A 24,822-nucleotide genomic window follows, 5' to 3' on the forward strand; every position below is an offset into this window, starting at 1 on the left:
GCTGGGAAGAGTAGGGGACAAACAAGAAAAACAATAGGAATAACAAGCAGTGAGGGCAGAGATACAAAACTACTTTGGAGCATTATCACCTAAAGTAAGTGGCCCTCCGTGAACACTGTGACTAGGCATCCATGTTTGCCAGTGCTATTTTATAGCTACAGAGCAGCACACCTTAGGCTTAATCCTCAGATGGACAAAACAGAAAAAGGATTTCTCCAGGAGCAGCATGTACTACAGATCGCATAGAGAAATGCTGATATGAAACTGCAACGTGTGTCTATTAATTAAAAACTTTTATTCTAAGAAAATTATTTTCAAGTTGGGACCTTTAGAGTATTATTGGCAGAAAATATGGTTGTCAAATAATTGGTCACACCTACTAAAAAAAGCATGGTTAAAATACAAATACAACAGTAGATTCACTTGCTTATGAAAGTCAAAACATACTGAATCACTGAAATAAAATTTCAGGTTTGCTAGCCTCTGGAAAAATAAATAACAAAACATGTATTTAAATAAGCAGGCCCCAACAACATGTAACAGGAAGGTTTTTTATGGATGTTCTGCACATACTTACAGGTTGAGCAGACTAACAGTGCTCTCGCCACAAGCTCACTGAGTAACTTCCACTTCTGCTCCACTTTGGAGGTGACAGCTGGAATAAGAATCTCCGCAGGGACGTAGTACTGAATTGAATAGGTCACAAAAATCCCAAAGGAGTACAGAATTTTTACAGATTGATACAACCTGTTGAAAACATTTACACATGTTCGTGTAAGTTGCAAACTCTTCATAAAAAAAATTAGCTTGCTAATGGCACTAAGGCTATATCTATAGATATATATAAAAAATACATTTTTCCCCCCAGCAAACAAGAAGATAACATCATCTGCTTGCAATTTATAACTGCCTATGAAATTGCAGAAGATAAGCTGACTACCAAAATACAAACCAAAACAAAAAAAACCAAACCAGTATCATGCAATCATAAATGAATAAACTTAAAGAAGAACAGGTTAAACAGCCAGCAGTTATCTGGGAAAAGAAAATTCCAAATTCACATCAAATTTCATCTGTACATTGATAAACCTTTCACAGTGGCAGTAAACATTAGACATTTTAAAGACTAATGCCAATATCCTCCAGATTTCTGCATATTCACAAAGTGTTCCTAAAAAGATTTTTCACACTGGGAAGAGGGCATCTCAGGACACTTTATTTATTAAAATTGGAAGGAGTACCTTCTAAGGCTAGAAAATATCCATAACCAAATTTGCTTGTGGTCCACACTCTCCTCTTCAAAACCGCTAGGTACAAAACAACACTAAATTACTGTGCCATGTCATAGTATTTCATAGGGTTCAGAGCAACACAAAGGAGTATTAAGCTCTACAGCTCCAAATTGTGCCAACCTTATGCCAGTGGTGGATTGGCAGGATACATTACTAAGAAAAAGAAACTGGAAAAAGAATGTATGCACATGTAGAATAGAGTTCATTCTGATGCAGGAATGTCTTTCCTAACATACAGGACTAGAGCTGCTGTAACTAGACAAACATTTAAGGGGTCAAGATATTTTTTTTTTTTTTTTAAGAGACTGTATTTTGTTGAAAAGTTACTTTAGGATGGTTTTAAATTCTGTGCCACAGATAAGCTGCTGTCTTGTACCACTCTCAAGAATTCAGTTACATAAAAAGCAAAATTATCTCTACATAGACGGGTAAAAGGCACAAGACACATTTTAAGAAAAGGGAAGAATTTTTATTCTTATTAATCTCTTTCCATTGTAGTGTTATTCCACCTTGCATGTCATCAAAGTATAGATAAAAATGTTCAGAAAATGCAAGATAGTGGACAGTTTCTTTATAACAATATAAAACTCAGCTACATTTAACTTCTTTCTGCCTAAATTGGTTCAAAATACTCTTTATTATTCCAAAAGTATTAACTGATTTCAGATGACCCAGCTTTAATTCTTTTTTCAGAACTGTGCAGAAACAGAAAACCCTATCCTGTGAGTAAAGGAAAAGGTTATTACTATTAATCAGAAAAAAAGTGACATATCGAAAGTGAAGACAAAAAAAAAAAATCAAGGAAAAAAGTTCACATCTACCCTCACATAAACTATATCTCAGTAAGAAACATAATAAAAGCGGCTGTGAGGCTCAGGTATAAAATAAGGAAAATATTTGGGGGGGAAAAAAAAAAAAAAAAAGCCTGAATGGATTGACAGCTTAACTTCAATATAATTTTGCATGGACTTGTGCATCTTGCTTCCTTACATATGTTAGAAAATAATCCATATATTGGCACTGTCTTGCTAAATTTTAGGTAACAAATACCTTTTTTTCCCCAAGTTAGTTAAGGTTTTTTAGATATCATGCTCATGCTCTTATCTCACTTATGTTAACGGAGCAAAACCCATTGCTATATGGCTGTAGCACTATTGTTTTTTCCTTCACGATCTGTCTGTTCTCCTACATCTCCAGCTTTTTGTAAACAAAATGTCTGCAGATCTACTCTAAGAGAAGGTCTCAGAGAAATCAGTTTGAGAATTTCTGTGAAATTCTCAAAAGCTAGAGTAAATCTTCCAAAAAATTTGAAGTGTGGACACTTTTACCACTTTTACTTGTGGCTGAATAAACAAGAAACACAGTATTATCCATGCCACTAACAGTTTTAAGTTTAGATGCATTCTTAATCCATGCTGCATAAACTACAAGCATTTGTCATAGGTCTGCTTACAGCCAACTGACAGAAGTTACGAGTCTCTTGGTATGATTTGGTTTCTAAGAATGCAACTAAGAACATGATCAAAGCTTTGGGGTAAAGTTTTGGTTCATTTGCCATGGGATGTTGTGTATTCACAAATGAGAAAGAAAATATTTCTCATAAACAACCTCTGATAACAGAAGATGATGCTAAGCAGACCAAAGCACTGAATACTTTTTTTGCTTCAGTTCTCAAAAAGAGGTTCAACTGCAACCAGAAAGCAAAGGCAACTTGTAACAGTAAGAAAAGAAAAAACTGCTGCAAGAGTAGGGAAAGAACAAATGGGACCCTTGTCTCTCTATCTTCCAAAGCCTGGTGGAGATCACTCAAAGTCTTCTCTCTTCGAGTATCATAGCCTGTATCTGTATTAGTAAATAAAATCAGGCCAGGACTGCTTTTGGCCCCTTGCCCTAAGGCCGACTGGTTTGGGTTGGAAGGGGCCTTAAAGATCACCCAGTTCCAACCCACACCTTCCACTAGACCAGGTTGCTCAAAGCCCCATCCAACCTGGCCTCAAACACTGCCAGGGATGGAGCATCCACAACTTCTCTGGGCAACCTGTTCCAGTGCCTCACCGCCCTCACAGTGAAGAACTTCTTCCTTGCATCTAATCTAAATCTACCCTCTTTCAGTTTAAAGCCGCTACCCCTCATCCTATCACTACACTCCCTGACAAAGAGTCCCTCCCCATCTTTCCTGTAGGCCCCCTTTAAGTACTGGAAGGCCACTATAAGGTCTCCCTGGAGCCTTCTCTTCTCCAGGCTGAACAACCCCAGCTCTCTCAGCCTTTATTCATAGGGGAGGTGCTCCAGCCCTCTGATCATCTTTGTGGCCCTGTTCTGGACTCGCTCGAGCAGGTCCATGTCTTTCTTTCACTGGGAGCTCCAGAGCTGAACACAGTACTCCAGGTGGGGTCTCACAAGAGCAGAATAAAGGGGAAGAAACACCTCCCTCGACCTGCTGGTCAAGCCTCTTTTGATGCAGCCCAGGGTACAGTTGGCTTTCTGGACTGCAAGCGCACATTGCCGGGTCATGTTGAGCTTCTTGTCAACCAACACCCCCAAGTCCTTCTCCGCAGGGCTGCTCTCAATCCACTCATTGCCCAGCCTGTATTTGCGCTTGGGATTGCCCCGACCCTTGTGCAGGACCTTGCACGTGGCCTTGTTGAACTTCATGAGGTTCACACAGGCCCACCTCTCAAGCCTGTCAAGGTCCCTTCTGGGTGGAATCCCTTCCTTCCAGCTTAGATGGATTTTAGCTGGTTAACAAAAAGCAAACCTGACTAGCTACCCCAACTAGCCTTTAATCCTCAGGCTTCAGATCATCCCAAAACTTTACAAAATTTTTAATCCTGAATTGAGTTTTTTTTTATTTTAAAAAGAGATTCAAAAACAGGATTCAAACCTTTAATTACACAGTAGTTAAAAGCATCTCCATTACACTATTTTTCTAACTCTACAAGGATTCAAATTTTTCAAATTAGGAAACAACTTTTATATTGTTAAAGTGATTTTACTAGTACTTTAGTATTATATTCCAATCAGATAAAGATGGCTCCTTAGGCTACCTTTTAAAAAATTTCTAAATCATTCATACATACTAGAAGAAATTAACAAAAGTCTGCCTCCCTTCAATCTACATTTTAGACTTCGTTGTACCTCTTTTAAGGGGAAAAAATTGGGAACGAGTGTAACAAAATTTGTATATCAATACAGCTAGGGCAAATATGGCATTAGTTATGCTAAGCTTCCACTTGAACTACTACCATGTAACCTCTTGCTGAACTTGGAATATGCTATAATATTATGTATGGTAATTAATCTTTGGGATTCATGGCAAATGAGTTGTTGCACAAAGACTATCACATATAACTTACTGAAGAACAGACAGCAGGAAGAACCCTTGGCCTCAAAAACATGAGGCTCTAACCAAGGACAAAGAAGAATTTTTTTTTTTTTTTGGTTATGAGGGTGGTGAGACACTGGAACAGGTTGCCCAGAGAAGTTGTGGATGCCCCATCCCTGGAAGTGCTCAAGATCAGGTTGGACAGGGCTTTGAGCAACCTGATCTAGTGGAAGATGTCCCTGCCCATGGCAGGGGGATTGGACTACATGATCTTTAAAGGTCTCTTCCAACCAAAACCAGTCTATGATTCTATAAGACCCCAACCAAGGGACACTACTAAAGTACTAAAGCAGAATTTCCCCATATCTATATTTGCAGATGTCACAGGACTTGGTTTGAACTGATGATCAAGCAACAATAATTATGTAATTTTTGACTCTAAATATGTGCTGGTTTAGGCAAAAAGGGTCCCTCCTTGGCTTCAGTCAGGAGGCACCCTCGTGGTCGCAAATAAATCAGGTAAACTATACTCTGTGCCTGTGTGTTCTCAGTCAGCAACAAACTGAGTAAAGATTCGTATCACTAGGTACTCTGCAAACTTCTGACGATATGAAAAACAATTAAGATATTCCAAACAGCTAAACATCACTCCATGTAAAAAAAGAAAAGTTATTTAATGCAGTAAAATAGAACTCTCTGATTCCAGAAAGAAGTTGTTGTTAAAGATCAGACAAAAAAAAAAAAAAGCTGAAAACTACTCTTTTCATAATTTTCAACATATTCTAATTAATGTATTGTGCCGACCAATGGTTTGTGCTGCAAAACACATTTGAAACTAGAACTGCAACAAATCTCTTCTCCAAAAGCTCCAATCTAGCAGAATGTTCTTAGAATATAAGCAGTCCTCTATTTAAATTAAACTTAAGGACTTAACTGGTCTAGGGCCTGTGTATGCCTTCTAGTCAATTCATCTGCAAGAACATCAAATAAAACTCAGAAAGCAACAGAATTTTAATTTTCTTCGTCCAGAAAGGTTTATTTTTAAGACAGGGATTGTCCAGCTGGAATTAAACACATAAGCCAAGTCTCACTGCTCAGCTACATTCCAGGCTCTTTTGCCTGACCACTTGCTTATAAAAGCTTATGTGCTCCTTGCATTTCTCTGGTTCAATCCAGATACTTACTGGCTTTTTATATGAGGACCAAATAACAAAATATTGTCATATGGTTCACTGGAAATTTGTTTTGCTAGCACAGTTAATTGCATACATTTGCTCATCAGTACTGTATCAGGTAGACCCACAGTACTGCACAGCAATAGCATCATCATATGTCACAACAGCACACCACTGAGCTGCTTTTCCTTCTAATTTTGTTTGATGCTCTGGGGTACTATCCAGGGTAAGATGAAAATAGATAACTTTACCTCTACATATGTGCCCTGAGCAGCTTTGAGGTTATTAAACTTATAATGCCAGTTCTCCACCTTATAGAACACCAGTTTCCATCTCTTTTATTGTCTCTTTCTTTGCATTAGGTCTCTAAAGCCATCAGGATAACTATCATCTTATCATCACATCTGCACTGTAGCCAAGAGCTATTTGAAAACTCTTATTTGAACAGCCGTATTAGACAGCAGGGTGGCAGAATAATGCAGAATATTACAGCATAATAAAGTTCATCCTGTTGCTTGCATGAACACAATAAAAAGCAGCAGAGTGAGTGAGCAACCTTACCTTATATTCCACATCCCTCTCCCAGGCAAAAATAAACCCAGATCTACCATTTAAAACAAACTTTTCACTAATCATATCAACAATGAGCAATACCATGCAATATTACCAATATAAGTATTTTCCCTTCCAGATGCATCACATAGACAGAAATAGATACAGAAAGACTTCTACTTCTTTTAATGTATGTTATGTCCAATGAAAGAACACAACTAAATTTGTATCATGAACAACATGCCCCAAAAAACAGAACCACAAGAAAAAATAGAAAAAAATGCCACAAAACGGGCAAAAAATTGGGCCCCAAATCTCTGTTTTTACAATAGTAGTACAAAAACAAAACAAGCAAAAAAGCAACAGACATATGAAAATTCTAGCAACAGAAAAAAAAAATTCATCCTTCAAGACAAATTTTATTATCATTTCATGTATTTATCATCGGGATCAGTCAGGCAATTAAACAAAACTTTTTAAGGATATTAAAAATGCATAGCTCACACTGACTCCAAGGAATGAAAATGGAAAAAGAAAATGAAAAAGTAACACTTGAAAATTAAGAACACTCTTTAAATGTGTTCTTCTCTTTTTCAGAGTAAAAAAGGAGTCAGCATTCAGTTCAGCAAAGCAGTTTTTGTTTCACATAATTTCAGATTTCATGACTTCCATATGCTACCACAACAGACATCGAACAAGTAGATGCAAACATATAACCTGTAGGACGTTACTTGATCAGAATGAAAACATTAAAATACTTTTCAGCTTTTATACTTGTGCACTGCTGATATACCTAATTTTAGGCCCATCAGACGTAAAGGTACTAAAAAAAATTAAGAGTTGTATTTAAATGAATAGTTACAGTATATATCCATCCATAGATAAGATACAGAACTAACAATGCACCAGTTGAAACAGTGCTCAGTGCTTCTTCAGCATGTGACATGTGGAGCTCTCATAGTATTAAAAAAAAAGCTAAATAAAAATTATAATACCCCTGAGACACCGGCAAGCGTAAGTCTCACTTTCCTGATAGGAAGCCATTATTATGCATTATCCATGGACTTGCATCTGAACTACAAACCTATTCCGTTTTGTTGTCTTCTATTCCAGTTGTTTACCTGCTTAAGTCACTGACTCCACTAAAAAAGGGCCACTATATTACCAGGATACCCAAGTTAAAACTAGCTGGCTTCAGAACTGCAACATAGCTGGTTACAAACTGCATATTCCCTCCTTCAATACAGGGAAGTAGCTCCTGCTAGAGATGGAATACTTTACTATAAAGATCATTAATCTGTTTCCATATGCAATTCCTTTTAATGTCCAAGAAATTGCTGGGCAGGATCACAGCTCAACTGCAGAACGCACAGAGATACTATATACAGTCTAATTTTAAAAGGGTTTGAGCACCTATCAACTATGACAGCACTGATCCATGGAACAACCTTTATAATGTTTTTGCCTTCTAGATTACTGCTTTTAAATCACATATGCACTTACCATATATCTTGTGGCAGGTTTAAAGTTATGCTGCCTTTGATTTCATCCCCAAAGCGCAGATACCCTAGAGTGGCTAATGAGATATACAAGGTCATAACTATTCCCATGCCAATGTTCAGCGCCTGTGGGAAACGTGTGGTGTCCTTCATTCTGTTTTCCAATGGGAGTACCTGGAAATAGAGGGAGAATCAATTACATTTTATGTCCTCAGAGTAAAACTACTTTTCTCCCCCCTTTTCAAAGCTGATTTCCAAAATTTAGGTGATTTTGTTGATAAATAAGATTACAATAATGTTTTACAGCCTGGAAGATCACAATGTTTTATGCACCCAATAGAAAAGTTCAATTACTGAAAAACACCTATCTTGGTTGGAAAACAGCATCAGTGTGGAAATATAAAGCAATGTTTATAGGTTAGAAAAACTGACCAGAGAAACTTATGGTGCCCAGATGAAAATACATAGGCAATATAGGTAACACTAATTTTTTTGTTACAGAATTGTTCAGAATCCAACAGTAATTCTCATATTTTTATTAGGTATGTCTGCACTGTCAGTCTCCATCACAGACAAACCTACCATGCACACAGTTGACACACAAGCTCATGCTCAGCAGTCAGCCTCAGCTCTGCCCAGCAGGGAAGCTTACATCCATGACTACCAGAATACAAACCCATGGTCTTTTTCATTTTTCTGACAGAGATAGGGCCAGGCACACTAAGCACTGCTTTTCCTAAACACAGTGTAGGTGCTTTGAGCCTGAACTATAGCCAAGGGACATTGCTGGGCTTGCCATCACTTCAGAGTGAAGATACAGGCATTACAACCATTACTGCATGCAGTTTGCTGGAAAGATTGCCTTTTAAATGTACTATATAGCATATAGAAAAATACACTTAGTAAGTTCCAACTTACATTTTTAGCCACCAAAACAAAATTTCCAGGCAAGGCAGGAAAACCAAGTAACAAGCTCAGATGCTGCTCTTCCCACCTTGAATTTCATCAGTGTAACAGATCCTTTTACATCTTCATTAAAACACAGATTAAAGGTACATGGATGCTCCTAGACAAGCATACTTTCCCTATCTCTTTCAGGAGAACTGTACACTCATCTCAGATACTCGATATGGGATATAGTTCAAGATTAAGACACCTAAAGTTGTACGTCTATGTATAAGTAAAATGTCCAAGCTTCTGTAATTAAGATCTAGTCAATATAGTCAGTGGAATAAAGATCACGGTTCAGCTTATCTTTCAGTAGACATGCAGGTTATATTTGATTAACAGTATGGCACCATAATTAAACAAGCTTGTTGTATCTGGTTAACACTTATGTCAAATCTAATACAGACAAAGCAGTTTCAGTGCAACAGGGCTGCCCTGTAAAAGCTAATGTCCATCATACAAAATTGCTTTTTAAATGACTGAATATTTACTGGTTTCAATTTAACCAAGGTAAGTTATGAAAAAAGCAGATTTCATGCACTAATTAACAAACAAATTGATATATTTGAATTGCTGCCATATTATTTTCTATAGGGCAATCATTCCTTTCCTCCTGGATTTTCACTTCCTGACCTATTGTTGAGTATCACCACTGCCAATCCATCCCATGTTGTTATATTTCTCCTACACTAGAAATCTGGACAAAGTCATTTTATATCTGGGAACAGAGAGATCTCTAAAAAGGTGCACATTTGGAGGCATTTCAAAATTTTCAGTCATCTTCAATTAAAATACATCATACATCTTAACTGAGGATCTTCTTTATATAATTCAGAGCCTCCACTGCTGATGTTTTTCCTCCAGAAAGCAATCTGAGCTTGCACTGTAACTTAATCTGGTTGAGAATGCAAATTTTAAACCAGGACAAGTTTCAAAACTAAAATCAATTTTTACATGACAGTGTTGAGCAGCAGGAAAAATACAAAAGGAAACACATGGCTGAAAGTATTACTTTACTGCCACACAGACAAAATACATTCATTCCTCTAAATGAATTAAGCTTCTGTGTCCATATAGTACCTATCAAGTCATCTCTTTCTATTTCACATCAAGACCTCCCAGGTAGGACAGACGGTACTTCAGGTTCTTTTGTCCTCAGTTGCAATTAGACTGTTTTAATATACTTCCTTATTAAGAGCTTTGAAGGATGAAAATTACAGGCAATTTTTTCCCTTCATCTGGGTTTTCCCATTCTTGACTTCCTACAAACCGACAGCATTTGGGGCTGGATCAGTAATAAAAATGCTCAGTCAGCGCATATCTGTTAATTCTCTGGTGATTATAAACGAAATATATTTTCTGCATAAGTTCTGCCATGTTCTACAGCTTCTGGGAATCTTAACAAGCATAAATTGTTAAAGTAAGATCTTATTCCAAGCTATATTATCTCTTCAGAGCTTTAATGGCAATTGCTTGCCCAGCTTACAGATATCAGGAGTCTCTTAAGTTCACTGGCCCAGAGATTCGATTTCCAGAGTCTCCAGCATTCATTTCGTACGCTCCTGGCAGAAGGAGGGCAGCGAACTCAGATACACATGCCAGCCATGAAAAAAATCTCATGTTTTAGCACCATGACTTCTGGCAGGAAAGGGATCCTGGAGACTGCCTGCCCCTATGAATTGCAAAAGCAATGTATAAGGGACTACTAATGGGGAAAAAAAATTTCCTGTGGTTTCACAGTCAGAGGGAGCTCAAGTCAAAGACTACGGGACCGTTCATTATGATGGATGCGTGCGTTGGAGGAGGTCCAGAGGAGGGCCACAAAAATGATCAGAGGGGTGGAACATGTCTCCTATGGGGACAGGCTGAGACAGTTGGGGTTGTTCAGCCTGGGGAAGAGAAGGCTCTGGGAAGACCTTATTGCGGCCTTCCAGTACTTAAAAGGGATTTATATGGAAGATGGGGACAGACTTTCTAGTAGGGCCTGTTGCAATAACACAAGGGGTAATGGTTTTAAACTAAAAGAGGGTAGACTCAGACTAGATATAAGGAAGACATTTCTTATGACGAGAGTGATGAAACACTGGCACAGGTTGCCCAGAGAGGTGGTAGATGCCCCATCCCTGGAAACATTCAAGTCCAGGTTGGACGGGGCTCTGAGCAACCTGATCTAGTGGAAGATGTCCCTGCCCATGGCAGGGAGGTTGGACTAGATAACCTTTAAAGGTCCCTTCCAACCCAAACTATTCTATGATTCTATGCCTTCTTTCAGACAAAAAAAAGCCCTGCAGGCTATTCATAAAAATGCAGAAGAGAAAGAAACATCCTACTTTTTGGCTACATTTTCAATTGAAATAGCAAAATGTTACATAAGTATGACAAACACTGGCTACAGCCATTCTGAAAGAAAGACATTAAAAGAAAAGATATGTTTATATGTACCAGATTTTAATAAATAACTATTATTAGTAATGATGTATTACACATACACAATGCTTTATATCAAACGCAGGATGGCTTCCACTCCCTGCCCAGAGCGCAGAGCAGGAGGACGTAGCGTGCAGCACCCAGCAGCATTCAGGAGGTAAGTGAGCAGCAGCTGGGAGCCAAAAGACAGCGCAGTCACCCTGCTGAGCAGGAAAGGTTGCGACGCAGTGAAGGGACTCAGGTCTACCCTCCCAAGGACTTGACTCCTCCGGAGCTCCAGTAAGCAGGACCAAGGCAGCTGGCACAGCCATTGCTGTAGGAGGGTTGCACAGGGAGCCCGGAGACGTTGCTCAAGATTGCGCGCCACTGCTGGATCTCCATAACAGAGGTGGTGACTTGCTGCAGGGCAAGGTCCCCTGCACCAGCTTGAGCGGCCACCCCTGGCACGGTTGGGGGATTGGACCAAGACAAACTCCTGAGGGAAGACACCGTCCAGATCTGAGGCTACAGGGACTATGAGGTGCTCCTTCCTCAGGGCAGGGCTGAGGGCAATGGTCACCTCACCTGCACGAAGCATGCTCTGAATTGCCAAGCCAGCATGGACTTATCAAGGATAAACCACACTTAGCCAATCTCATGGCCCTTTCTAATGAAAAGATTGGCTCTATGGAGAAGGGGAAAACAGGGGATGTCATTTACTTTAACTGAGCAAGGCTATCCATGCAGGATCCCACAGCATCCTTTGTAACCATAGTGGAGAGATGGGGACTGGATGGCAGTATTCCAAGTTGGGTGAAAAACAGTCTGGACTAGAGGAGTCAATGGGTACTGAGTTCAACTGAAGACTGGTTACTTATGTTGCTCCTGCAGGGTTGATCGTAGGGATGATCCTGATTAATATCCTTAAGGACCTCGATGATGGGACAGAACATACCCTTAGCATGTTGGGAAACGACATTAAGTTGGGCATAGTAGTTGGTACAAAAGAAAGTAGAGACTCAGTTCTGAGGGTTGTCAACAAGCTGGAGGACTTGGCTGAGAGAAACCTCATGAAGCTCAACAAAGAGAAAAGCACAGTCCTCAACACTGGACAGAGTAATGCCATGCAGAAGTAGAAGCTGAGAACTGTCATGCTAGGGAGCAGTTCTGCAGAAAGGGACCTGGGCATCCTGATAGACAAGAAGTTGAACATGAGTCAGCAGCCCACCTTTATGCAGGCTGTGTGTTCACATGGGCTACACCAGCAAGCAAATAGGCAGCAAGTCAAAGAAAGTGATTGTTCCTCTCTGTGGCACTTGAGAAACTGCACCTGGATACCACATCCAGTTTTGGTCACCCAGTACAAGACAGACATTGATATATGGGGGAAGTCCAGCTGAGGGAGGTCAAGGTGGCTAGCAGGCTGGAGCACATGAGAGGCTGAGAGCTGAGTTAACTCATCCCGAAGAGAAGACTAGGGCAGGGAATCTCCTTGAAGCCTTCAGCTAACCAAAGGAAGAGAAGGCTTGCAGAGAAGACCGAGCCAATTTCCAAGAGGTGCGCTGTCAAACAATGAGAAGAAACAGTCACTAGTTGCAACAAGTGGAATTTTCAGCTGGACATAAGGAAAAATAATTTTATAAATAGGACAGCTAATTGCTGGGACAGGCTACCAAGAGAGATTGTAGAGCCTCCATTCTCAGATAGTTTCATAGCTCAGCTGGATAGGGTCCCGAGGAAACTAATCCGGCTGAAAGTAGACCTTTTTTTGAGCAGCAGTTTGGACTTGACCACCTCCAGAGGTCTTTTCAAACTTAATTCTTCTGTGGTTCTATGGACAAACATTGCTACCTCCAGCAAGATGCTATGATTTCTCATAGGCCGTATGTGAAAAAATTGAAAAAGTGATTATGAGGAGAAATTCAATCTAGACATCAATATGTGAATTGAAGTAATGTGAAATCAATAAAATAAAGAGCAAGTACCATTTACAATTCCTCACAGGCAACCTACAGCTATTGCTCTATTCTATTCTTAGCAGCTGTTTATATTTTATTTTTTAGTTTTTAATCTTTTTACATTTTAACAAACTTCTTTTTACAGGCAGACAAGATTATCATATAATTGTCCATCTGAAACTTAGTTCATAAAGGAAAACAAAGGACCAGTGATACATATTGTTCAATGTTCCTGAGTCCAGACGAAGCATTCAAATATAATTTTTTTAAAATTTCTACCTGTACTGCAGTTTTTTATCTTTTGCACTTAAACCCAGGCAGTCTGAAGACCCACGTTTCTCCAAGAAAACAAAGACTTAATTTAAAAAAATAAAAAAGCAATTTAAAAACATTATAGGACAATTCTCTTAAGCATACTAACTCTTGCTTTTTAACTACCCATTAAATCAAGTTTACTCATTAAACTCAATAATGTCACTTCATGCCCACTAATGAGTAGGTCAAAACAAAACATACTACATCCAAACGTGTGTTCCCACATCATCAACCTCACTTTAACATTACAACCTTCATTTATAGTGAATTTAAGGAAAAGATAGGCAAAAAGAAATATAGGATAATAATACTGTTAGCTGAAAACACATTAACATACTTAGATCTTGAAATTATATTTAAAAATGTTAATTTGAGTTAGTATCAGGACTAGATCCGCCTCCAGACTGAGCAGATGAGGATCCTAATGCAGCCTTTCCTGCATCACTCAGTCCAGGCGAGAGTGTCCCTTCCCAGCCTCAGCGGCAAGCCTACCCAGGTTCAGGCACTCTCTCTGGGCAGCAGTAGGCATTTTGAGACAGTTGCTGTCACTGCAGGAGATGCTTCCCTTGGTAGAACTGATCCCCAACGAAATTATGCAAAGAACTTGAGCCAGGTTTTATACAGTATCCAGTATCACCTATTCCAGACAAGCTGAAAAGTTCTATACCTCACAGGATTAACATGAAGCCAGGTAACAACCAATTACACATACATTACACAAACTCCCTGCTCCCTAAGCTGTTAAATTCCATCAGGATCCAAAAGATCCGTGAAGTGTTCGTAAGCAGACAGGCTGATGGGAGGTATGATGTGAGCCAGTGCTTGTTCTGACACTATGTCACTGTTGGGCAGCTGCTGGATAGATTTTCACTCTAAATTTCTTTCCAGTCCCTGTATAGTCCCTGTTGCAATGACTTCAGAAAACCTAACATTTTAACTGAATGCAAAAGAGATAAGGTTCTTTTCACAAATACTTTTTAGTTTGGGTTTTAGTGCTTCCTTTTTCGAACACTGAAGCTGAACATGCTTTCTTGTCCTTTTTTCTGGTGCCAGAAATTAATTTCACTCTTCTATTCTTTTAAATTATTTTTTTAAAAAGCTAACACCCTACCTGGATGATTGAATAGCTTTGAAAGGAAAAAAAAACAAACACACAAAACCCACACCTCTGATTCTCTCTCTCTGTCCAATACTTGCATCATAACATCTTCTTTCAAAAGGGATGTTGCATCAATCCAGTATCTCTCACTAAAGCTCTGACATTGCTCTACCCGTGTTCAGACAACCATTTCTGCTATAAGAGGCAGTATCATTAATCTAGTCCAACACCTCCCACACTCTTCAGACCTATAACTTATCACCACATATACAGCCACTGCACAACCTAGTGATGGGAAATACTATGATCACGGAAAACGTTAGGGAATAATCTTCTCTCCCAAGCAAGGTCACCGAGGGCAGAATGCTGGAGGTGAGAGAACCGTGAGATCCAGGAGATGAGTTTAGTTTCAGAGTTTCAAAGATCTTTTTTTTTCTTTAAACTTTTTTTTTAATGGGTCTTTTCCCTGCTTCTGATTTCCATGCTCTGCTTCATGCTCTTTCGACCCCAGTTCACACTAGTCCTCTGTCATAGCCCTAAACACCTATGAAATCAGATATTTTAAACAAAACTGATCCTTTTAATAATTTCTCATTCTCCATCATTTTTCTCCCTCCTCAGTAGAATAAGTTCTCCATCTTTTTCTCTGTCACCTGCTTCACAGAGATCTTCCTATCATTTTTGAGACACTGGCACATGTCACTACTATTACCTTCCTTGAAACTTAATACTTTATTCCTTTAGTAACTATCAACCTTTGGGTTCTTAATTTACAAAACAAGCATAATCCATCTTCCTTTCATCCACCAAATAAACTCAAAAGTACCCATAATTTACTGGCAAAGAAGCATAATTGAATCCTTGAAATAACCTAGCTAATCTACCATCATCCATTATGCAAAGTATCTTCCCTTTCATTTCAAGCTGCATGAAGTAGGTATAAACTTCTCCCAGCAATACCACTGTCTCCTCATTCCTTGCCTTGAATATCCTGCTACAGTCAGCCTTTCTACAGCTAAGCTGCAGGGGACTGTCTAATTTTAACTCAACTGTATATTTTATAGGACTGGACCAAAAAAAACTACAAGAGAATTCAGCCTGCAGATAATTAGATAAACTGTGATTTAATTGTCATGGCCACTAAAAACTAATCTTGTAATGAATAACTTAATAGCAGACATGCTTAATGTTTAAATACATATGGTCATCTTTCCCTTTTTCAGGAAATACCACTAAAATGGCAAGAATGAAGCAAAACTCCATCCCTTACACTTTTAAAATAAGTTTTTCAGGTAGAAGAGACAGCTATACAGATGTTTTGATTAGTTTAAGGTACAGACAACTCAAGAATTTTGGAAATTTAGATATATTTATCAACATTTACTCAGAAAAAAACAAAATCCATCTATAATCATGTCCTACTGCAACAAAATAAAGCTCTGTTCATTCAAAGCAAAAAAGCTGAGGAAGCTGATATCGAAGGTATTCAAGGTACGTAAACATAAATTATACTACCTAACCCCCAAAGACAGAAGACTGAATCATAGAATCATAGAATCATTTCGGTTGGAAAAGACCTTCAAGATCATCGAGTCCAACCATTAACCATGCCCCCTAAACCATGCCCTGGAGTACCCTGTCCACTCGCTTTTTGAATACCTCCAGGGATGGTGACTCAACCACTTCCCTGGGCAGCCCATTCCAATGTTTGACAACCCTCTCAGTAAAAAAATTTTTCCTAATATCTAACCTAAACTTTCCTTGCCTCAACTTGAGGCCATTTCCTCTTGTCCTATCTCCAGACACCTGACAGAAGAGACCAACACCCACCTCACTACAACCCCCTTTCAGGTAGTTGTAGAGAGCGATAAGGTCTCCCCTCAGCCGCCTCTTTTCTAGACTGAACAACCCCAGATCCCTCAGCCGCTCCTCAGAAGACTTGTGCTCCAGGCCCCTCACCAACTTGGTTGCCCTCCTCTGGACACGCTCCAGCACCTCCATGTCTTTCCTGCAGTGAGGGGCCCAAAACTGAACACAGGACTCGAGGTGCGGCCTCACCAGTGCCCAGTACAGGGGGACGATCACCTCCCTGTCCTCAGCAAACCAACAGAGCCCAGGCCTGGCCCATTCCTTCTTGTCTGCAGAAGGTACCAGTGAATTCATTTGTTCACTGAAAGATAGATCTACAACCCTACAGCATACTGGGGAACTGCCTGCAGAAAAAGTATGGTTTCTCCAAGTAAAACAATGATCATAACATACGTCATTATTACATTGCTATGTTCTTCTTGCCTGTCCTTGTCCATCTCCTCTTTCACTGTACAGAAAAAGTCTTATGCAATATTTTGAGCAACAAGCTTTTATTCCATAACTTTTAGATAGATTTTTAAAGCTCAGCCTCTTGAGGAAGATACAGAACATCGCTATTTTGGAATAAGTGCAATAAACAATCTAGTTTTCCTTAACAGATCCCTCATGACTGCAAATAAAAGGGTAGGAAAGACACAAGCCAAGTAGTGACTGTACATCAATTTTTAGTGAAAGGTTTATACAAAATAAATAAATCCAGAAGCTGAGTTCTCATTACAGACCACTACCTTCTGAAAAAAAAAAAAAAAAAAAAAAAAAAAAATCTGTTGCCCAATTTTGATGGCCTTGATTTAACAGTGCTTAAAGGATTTATATAAATCCTACTTAGCTTATCACCTGAACCTGGCATTTTCTGCAGAGGGTCTTTTTTCCTTTTTACTTTTTTATGCTTAAGAGCTTATTTACCACTCCATTATGACATTTATTTAATCTTTAGCTTGCTCTGAAATTTAACAGAATCTATGCAAGTTTGTGTACTATCATGTCTTATCCGACTTTATTCATGAATGAAATCTGAAATACTTCCCTACAATGCAAACCAAAAACTAAAAAGCAGCATTAGTTCTGTCACTAATATTTTAAAACATTTGTCCTGTCAAAATTGTTGAAGTGTTATATGCTTTGCTGTCATTTATATTAATATGCAATTTTATCCAACAAAACATATATATCAATAGAAAATTATGTTCCTAATTAATTAATCAGTTCCAGCTACACTCTTTAGTTTTACTCCCTCCCGCCCCACTGCATTTGGAACTGTAGCCTACAGACTATACAATACTGTATTCTAACATGTCCTCTATAATTTACGCTACTCTCAAAATTTCTACAAGATAAGTAATAAACAAAAATATGAGTTAGAAACACAAGTGTTGCTGGAGAGTGTATTTCAACCTACTGCAATAATACATCAAGGTATAGTACATGACCAAGTATTTCTGGACTCTTTCTGGCTCATGAGTTAAAAATTAAGTTTCCCAAAGCTGCAATGGCACTTAAACCTTTATGCCAGCCAAGGATCAAACCCACATCAAATTTTAATCACCTTAAAATAAGTTATAATGATCACAAAGTTCTCACCTATCCATATCTGCTTCTTTGTAGGCAGGAGCCAAACCACCTATGAAATTTAATCCGTTTCAAAGCAAATGGTTTAAAAAAAGAAATTCTTCCCAAAAGGTCTTCTGACTTTTCATCAAAAATGCTCTTTCACCCATATGTTGCTTTAGCTTCTAAAGCGGCATGGGACAAATTATACATATATCGCAAGGTCCTGCATGGGGCTGAGCAAACTCCATGACTGCAGAAGTGAAAAAATAAATTACAGTATTTTCCATCAGGATTAATGAGTATCACAGGAAATAAACAGGATTAAGGATCCTACAAAGCTTTACAACTCCAAATACAGAAATTTCTCTATCCTGGGACAAGGAACATTGAAAACAGCCATGCACACTCCTGGACCAAGACAGTTAAAAACCAACAAGACCCCAACATAGGAAGCCTAGCAATAGAAAGGGGTTTGTATTCACATCTTACATTTTAACATGACCATCACTGAAAGAAATAACCATCCTATTCTGAAAAAAAAAATCAATCCATCCAAAAATAGAGGGGAGGGAAGACATTGATTATTGTATTTGCTTTTCTTAGAGGAACAGAAAGTTTCATACACTTCCATTTGACAAGAGAGCATGGCACCTTGACAGCTAAACCACTCATCGCTTCCATCCGTGAAGCACTCAAAACAGCTCGAGTACAAGACAAGTTGAAGAATACACAACAAAGACAAGCTGAAGAATACAAAACATACCACTTCCTATTACAATCTTCTTATTTTAAATGCCTTCACCGTGACAACAATTTTCCTTTCCGCCTCTCCCATTTCCTTTAGGATTTGTTTTTCTGCTGCTCTTGACAAATTGATATGATTTTTAAGCCACAGTGTTTATTAGGGAGCCACAACTGATGCTTGCAGAAGTGTTCAACATTGGATGATTAGGGCTCTTTCAAATGTGGGGGAACATGTATTCATAAAAATTTTTTAGTTTAGGAACACTATTCTTCAGTGAACATCCAAGAATAACTCTACTGAGTTTAAAAGTCCTTTGACAAAATCATAGGTCTATTAATAGCTAGTATTTTGAGCCATACAATAAAATTGCTTTTTTTTTTAAAAACTTGTCTCCATCATGTTTGATCCAATAAATGTAAATTACTGTACGACTTGCAGTAGATTTAATTTAGAAAATAAATATGTTCACAAAATATTTAGGAGGTAAACTAGAACTTACATTTTATTTATCAATATATATACACACACACATGCACACACACTGCAATGCCACCTTCATCAATGAAAAGGCTGTTCAGAGAGTGGGGAAGAAAACTATTATAGATGGTAAAGTTAAGATGCTGCTAATTAAAGGACAGATATGAAAGTCTAAAACTAAGGATGCAAGCATTCATTCTAGTTACCTGCTCTCCCCAGGAAAAGTTACTAATATTTTTGCATCTTCGCAGCTATATTCAAAAAGTTTGCCATATAATGAAGACTCGTATTTAAATATTACTTAGACAATTCCATACACTGCAGACACGTACTCACTCAGAACATATTGGAAAGCAGGAGGAAATCTTACCTGAGACCATTACAAGTAAGTGCAAAATGGCAACAGCTTAGAAGGATTACAGGATGATGGGCCGGGGGGGAACGAAAAAATCTGACACCAAAAAAGCAAAGTAACTACATAAAATATTTCTACCTGAAATTATTTAACTATGCTGTTTAATTATACATATAGTTAGTATAAGAAGTATGTGTTTCACTCTGGCTCTACTGCACGTATACTTCAGACAAGTTTTCCAAGACAGGGTCACATTTAAACAGAAGAATTAGCTTTTGTGCCTCACTGAAGCCAGGTGTATCAGACCCCAAAAACTACCTGGCTCAAGCTGGCAAAGCAGAACACATGACAGCTTGGCACACTGTCACTCTTGCTATTTTCCCATTTCTCCAAAGTCACTGAATCACATAATGATAAAGAAACGTTTCAGGCAAGCAAGCAGTAAACTTAAATGCCTTAGTTTCCTCTTTGTGTAAAAGCATGTGTATCTTAGGTTTTCTATGGAAAAAGAAACATTTGAATGTTGCAAGCATCAGGTATGGGATACTGCCTGAAAGAAAGTTATACTCATGAGTCTGTGTTAGTAAGATTTGCCATAAATATAAGAAGTATTAAAGTTAGAATATGCACAAACAAATGGTTCTCCAGGGTAAAAGGAAGTTTCTCCATACTCAGGAAGTGCAGGATATCAGTAAGGAATATTTAACTTGATAAAGAGGTAATACCAAGTTGCTTGAGATTTTATCAACATTCAGCTGAATAAGGCAGATGATGAATTTTTTTACAGTTTCTCATACAACATTTTTTTTTAAATCTGCTACATCTAATAACATTCTCTGTTTCTACACATTGGCCCATAATCTTTCTCCTCCTCTCTTACATTAATCATCTTCAGAAGACATCCAAACGATGTGATTTTGCACACTAGCTGTAACACGCCTGTTGCTGATATGACATTTAAAGTCTACGTTTACCATGTACATTTAGCAGTAGGTCATCTCCGTAGTCATCAAATTCAGTCACCTAAATGCAAAAACATCCTCTGACAACTCCCACCTTTTGTATTTTGATGATACAAGCCTTTGCACTATCTCAAAAGAATGCCAATGAAACTGATACACCCCGGCCCAGAGATACCCCAAGCAGATTTAGATGATGTCTTGTTACCTGTTAAATGTCTGTTTCTGACAAATCCAGTCTGGTCTTAAAGACAACAGAAGAGTGCCATTGGGTTTCATTAATTTTTTTAAAGGATAATACGAATCTGGTGAAAGAATTTTTGACAATGAGAGGCTTTTATCTCAAAGCCACAGACCTAGCAAGCTCATCTGCATCACTTTCAAAATCCAAATAACGACATTTTAAAATTATAATCCACTTAGTTCTCTCTTTTTTAAATCTCCTGGAATTGGTTAGCTGCTCCCTAATGTGATTCCAGAGCCTGCCTTTTGGTATACAAATACCACCCTACCTTCTACTGCGAAACTGTGATAGCCAAGTTCAAAAGCAGTTTGAACAGACATCTTCAAGTAATAGGCTAAAATATCGGAAGCCTTATTTTCCAAACCTAAAATTAACATTGGAAAGTAACATTTTCTCATTGCTAGGCTAATCAGTCTGCAGCACTCAACAGGGAAAAAACCCCATACTTAATTGTACAAACCATACTTAACTTAGCATATTTATATGTAATAGAGAAGAAAAATTATCTTTCTTGTTTAAACGTTACACATCTATTTCATCCTCGTTCCCCCTGAAGCTTATACTAAAATATCACTTCCACATTTGGATTTGGCTTTTATACCTCGAACGAGAAAGCCGACAAGAATTTCACCGCAAAATATTAAGTGTAACTGCTATTATATAAACATAACATTATGCAAAGCTATTACCTGCACATGGTAATGCTACAGACATATCCAAGCCTGATGGCTTTGGTTTTACACTATTCTGAAAAGTATGTTCAAGAGGTTTTACTATATTTTGGGCACACTCAGGAGCACAATCTGAAGTTACTTTTTAATTCACTAACAAAAACCTCACATTCACTATAAAAACAGACCTACTCACCTTTGGAATATGAAAGAAGCTCTTGAACATGGTTCTTACAGAATAACATTACATGTTCTGTGAAAGACACATTCACTGCATAATACCACCTCCAGCTCCTGTATTCAAGAATTAGTGTTGGTACTCTCTTCTGTTCAGGCCTGAACACCAACCCCATGACTTGCCAGGTAGCATCATTTGGCACAGGGAACCCACAGACAGAGAGAAGCTAAAGCACAAAGGGAAAGAAGCAGCTGCAGATTCTCCCATCCCCAGCAGAGCCTTGTACTCAAAAAGGTCCACTGAGGGCTGAATATACATTTTCTTCATAGAATCATAGAATCGTTTAGGTTGGAAAAGACCTTCAGGATCACCGAGTCCAACCGTCAACCATGCCCACTAAACCATGTCCTGAAGTGCCTTGTCTACGTGCTTTCTGAATACCTCCAGGGACGGTGACACCACCACTTCCCTCAGCAGCCTGTTCCAGTGCCTGACAACCCTTTCAGTAAAGAAATTTTTCCTAATAACCGATTTAAACCTCCCCTGGTGCAACTTGAGGCCTAATCAATCATCTCCTAATCAACATATTATTGTCTAGTGTTGAAATCCCAAATCAACTCTAAACACTATGAATGATAGCCACCAGACTGGCAGTACTGAGCTCTCAGTTGCTGTTTGCTAACTCAGTATTAAGGGATCACTGGGTACCCCTGTGTCATGGTTTAACCCCAGCCAGCAACTAAGCACCACGCAGCTGCTCACTCACTCCCGCCCCAGCCAGTGGGATGGGGGAGAGAATTGAAAAAAAAAAAAAAAAAAAAAAAAAAAAGGTAAAACTCATGGGTTGAGATAAGAACAATTTAATAGAACAGATAGGAAGAAACTAATAATGATAACAGTAACAATAATAAAATGACAATAATAATAAAAGGATTGGAATATGCAAAACAAGCGATGCACAATGCAATTGCTCACCACTTGCTGAACAATGCCCAGTTAGGTCCCAAGCAGCGATCCCCCCCAGGCCAACTCCCCCCAGTTTATACACTGGGCATGATGTCACACGGTATGGAATACCCCTTTGGCCAGTTTGGGTCAGCTGCCCTGGCTGTGTCCCCTCCCAACTTCTTGTGCCCCTCCAGCCTTCTCACTGGCTGGGCATGAGAAGCTGAAAAATCCTTCACTTAGTCTAAACACTACTTAGCAACAAAGGAGAACATCAGTGTGTTATCAACATTCTTCTTGTACTGAACCAAAACATAACACTAGCTACCAGAAAGAAAATTAACTCTATCCCAGCTGAAAGCAGGACACCCTGCTGCCAACTCCTGCTGTTAGCACACAGCAATGATTACCACCTGGCTGCCAAGACATTCACAATTTGCAGCAGGTACCTTATACCAGTCAGCAGTGACCCCATTTCTACAGACAGCTCAAAACAGGGAGCAAAGAAATGAACAGCACAAGCAACAGACTGCAGCACTTTTTAATCCTGTTACAACTATCACTCAGAGTTTAGCATGCATTAACATTAATCAGCCCTTTGATAGCACTAACCTTATTTCTGCTGTAGTAGTTGTAGCAACAAACGAACAACTTGCCTGGACTTTACCAAAATGACAAAATTGTTCAAGTCTGCCATCAAATAAGAGTTTAGATTGATCTCGCAGGCAGAAATGAACAGCTCAAATCATCTTACTAATATAATCATTTCATCACATTAATTATTTTTATTTTAATGAAAATATCTCAAAATAGTTTTATAACACTGGCTGATGAAATGTTTAACTAGCTCTTAGTATTACACAAGTACTAGTTTCTAGGCACTGTCTTGGTTTATTTGAGATTCTGTATTTCAATTATAAATAAGCTACCCTTCCTCCTTTGAGTTACTACAGACACAAGTTAGTAAAATTAAAGTTCTTAAAGTCTATTTATCTACAGATCGACTATAGCCAAAGCAACAATACTCCAAATTACTTCCATACTGCTGATTTTCTTTTTACACAGGGACAGCTAATCAGTCTTAAACTAAATGACAGATTTTAACCAAAACCCACGTTTGTACACACACCATCTAAAAGAGAAATACGCTCTCTCAAGATCAAGAAGAAAATCCTACTAGGAATCTGCTGAATCACTGCACCTTCCAGAATCACTTTTCCCAAAGTGAACAGGACTTTAGACTCCTCTGTTTAATTAGTCTCACTAATTTTAATAGAGTTACTGAAGAACTATGGTCATACTTCAAGTGATGACAAGTGCTGAACTAAAAGAACACAGAAAAATAAATCAATATATAAAAATCAATACATAAAAACCTTTTTATAACAACAGGATGAAAAAAATCAGTGCTATTTTCCCTGCAGCCAATTATTTGATTCAAAGAAACCAGAAAAACAGATGTTTCCATACTGAGCATGGCATTATGAACTGCCAATTATTTTCTGTCTACATTAGCCACTCCCCTGTTAATAAAAACAGAATCAATTAAGTATCTTTGAAAATAAATCCTCCTGACTGCTATGGCTAAGGTGTACTGTTTTATACAGTGCCTGATAGGTCATTTATTCCTCCACTCAAATTGTTGATCATTAAATATTCCTAGCAGGAAAGACCATTTTAAACAGAACAATGGTGGTAGAGAAACCACACCAAGGGCATTTTTCCTTTCATGTCAGGTTCTGCTTAAGATGACTTAACCAGCCCAAAAACCTCAGAATTTCATTTGCGGTCCCTGTTCATAACATTCAGTAATCTGGCAGCTCTCAGATGAGTACGGTGTGAATTAGCGTAAAGAATGTTTGGAATCAAGGAAAAGGAAAAATGAGGCCTCATAACTGTTTAAGGCTAACTTATTGCATAAAATGAATCAACCATAATCAAATTTTCTGATAAAATTAAGACCTTAAGCCTTCTGTTTTTAATGTAATATTCAGATAGCTTCACAGAAGTAAGTGTTATTTGTAAGACTTTCCAGAATAAAATCTAAAATCAAGTCTCTAACATCAAGACCAAGATTAGGGAAATCCATTTTGAGTGCCGGCACTCAGAAAGAGCAGACTAAGGAGTCATCTAATTCAATAGTGTGGTTTCTTTTCCTTACCGGAACTATTCAACCACATGGATATAAAAACAGTGATTAAGACACGAGGTAACAGGTTATCACAAATGAGCAACTGACTATGTGAATATTCTTAATGC

At 38.4% G+C, this 24,822-nt stretch overlaps 1 protein-coding gene across 3 annotated transcripts in view; it reads right to left on the reverse strand.

Annotated features, from left to right (window-relative positions):
- The window catches only part of SLC36A4 (solute carrier family 36 member 4), a 122,243-nt gene that overhangs the window by 59,973 nt on the left and 37,448 nt on the right, over positions 1-24,822 (reverse strand). For all 3 annotated transcript variants that reach the window (XM_052812786.1, XM_052812787.1, XM_052812788.1), the window contains 2 exons: positions 7,848-8,017; positions 578-747 (listed from right to left, as the gene is read on the reverse strand). In XM_052812786.1, coding sequence (XP_052668746.1) covers positions 578-747; positions 7,848-8,017 — 340 coding nt within the window. The remainder of the gene's footprint in view (positions 1-577; positions 748-7,847; positions 8,018-24,822) is intronic.

The sequence above is a fragment of the Harpia harpyja genome, chromosome 17, assembly GCF_026419915.1.
Source record: "Harpia harpyja isolate bHarHar1 chromosome 17, bHarHar1 primary haplotype, whole genome shotgun sequence".
Taxonomy (NCBI): domain Eukaryota; kingdom Metazoa; phylum Chordata; class Aves; order Accipitriformes; family Accipitridae; genus Harpia; species Harpia harpyja.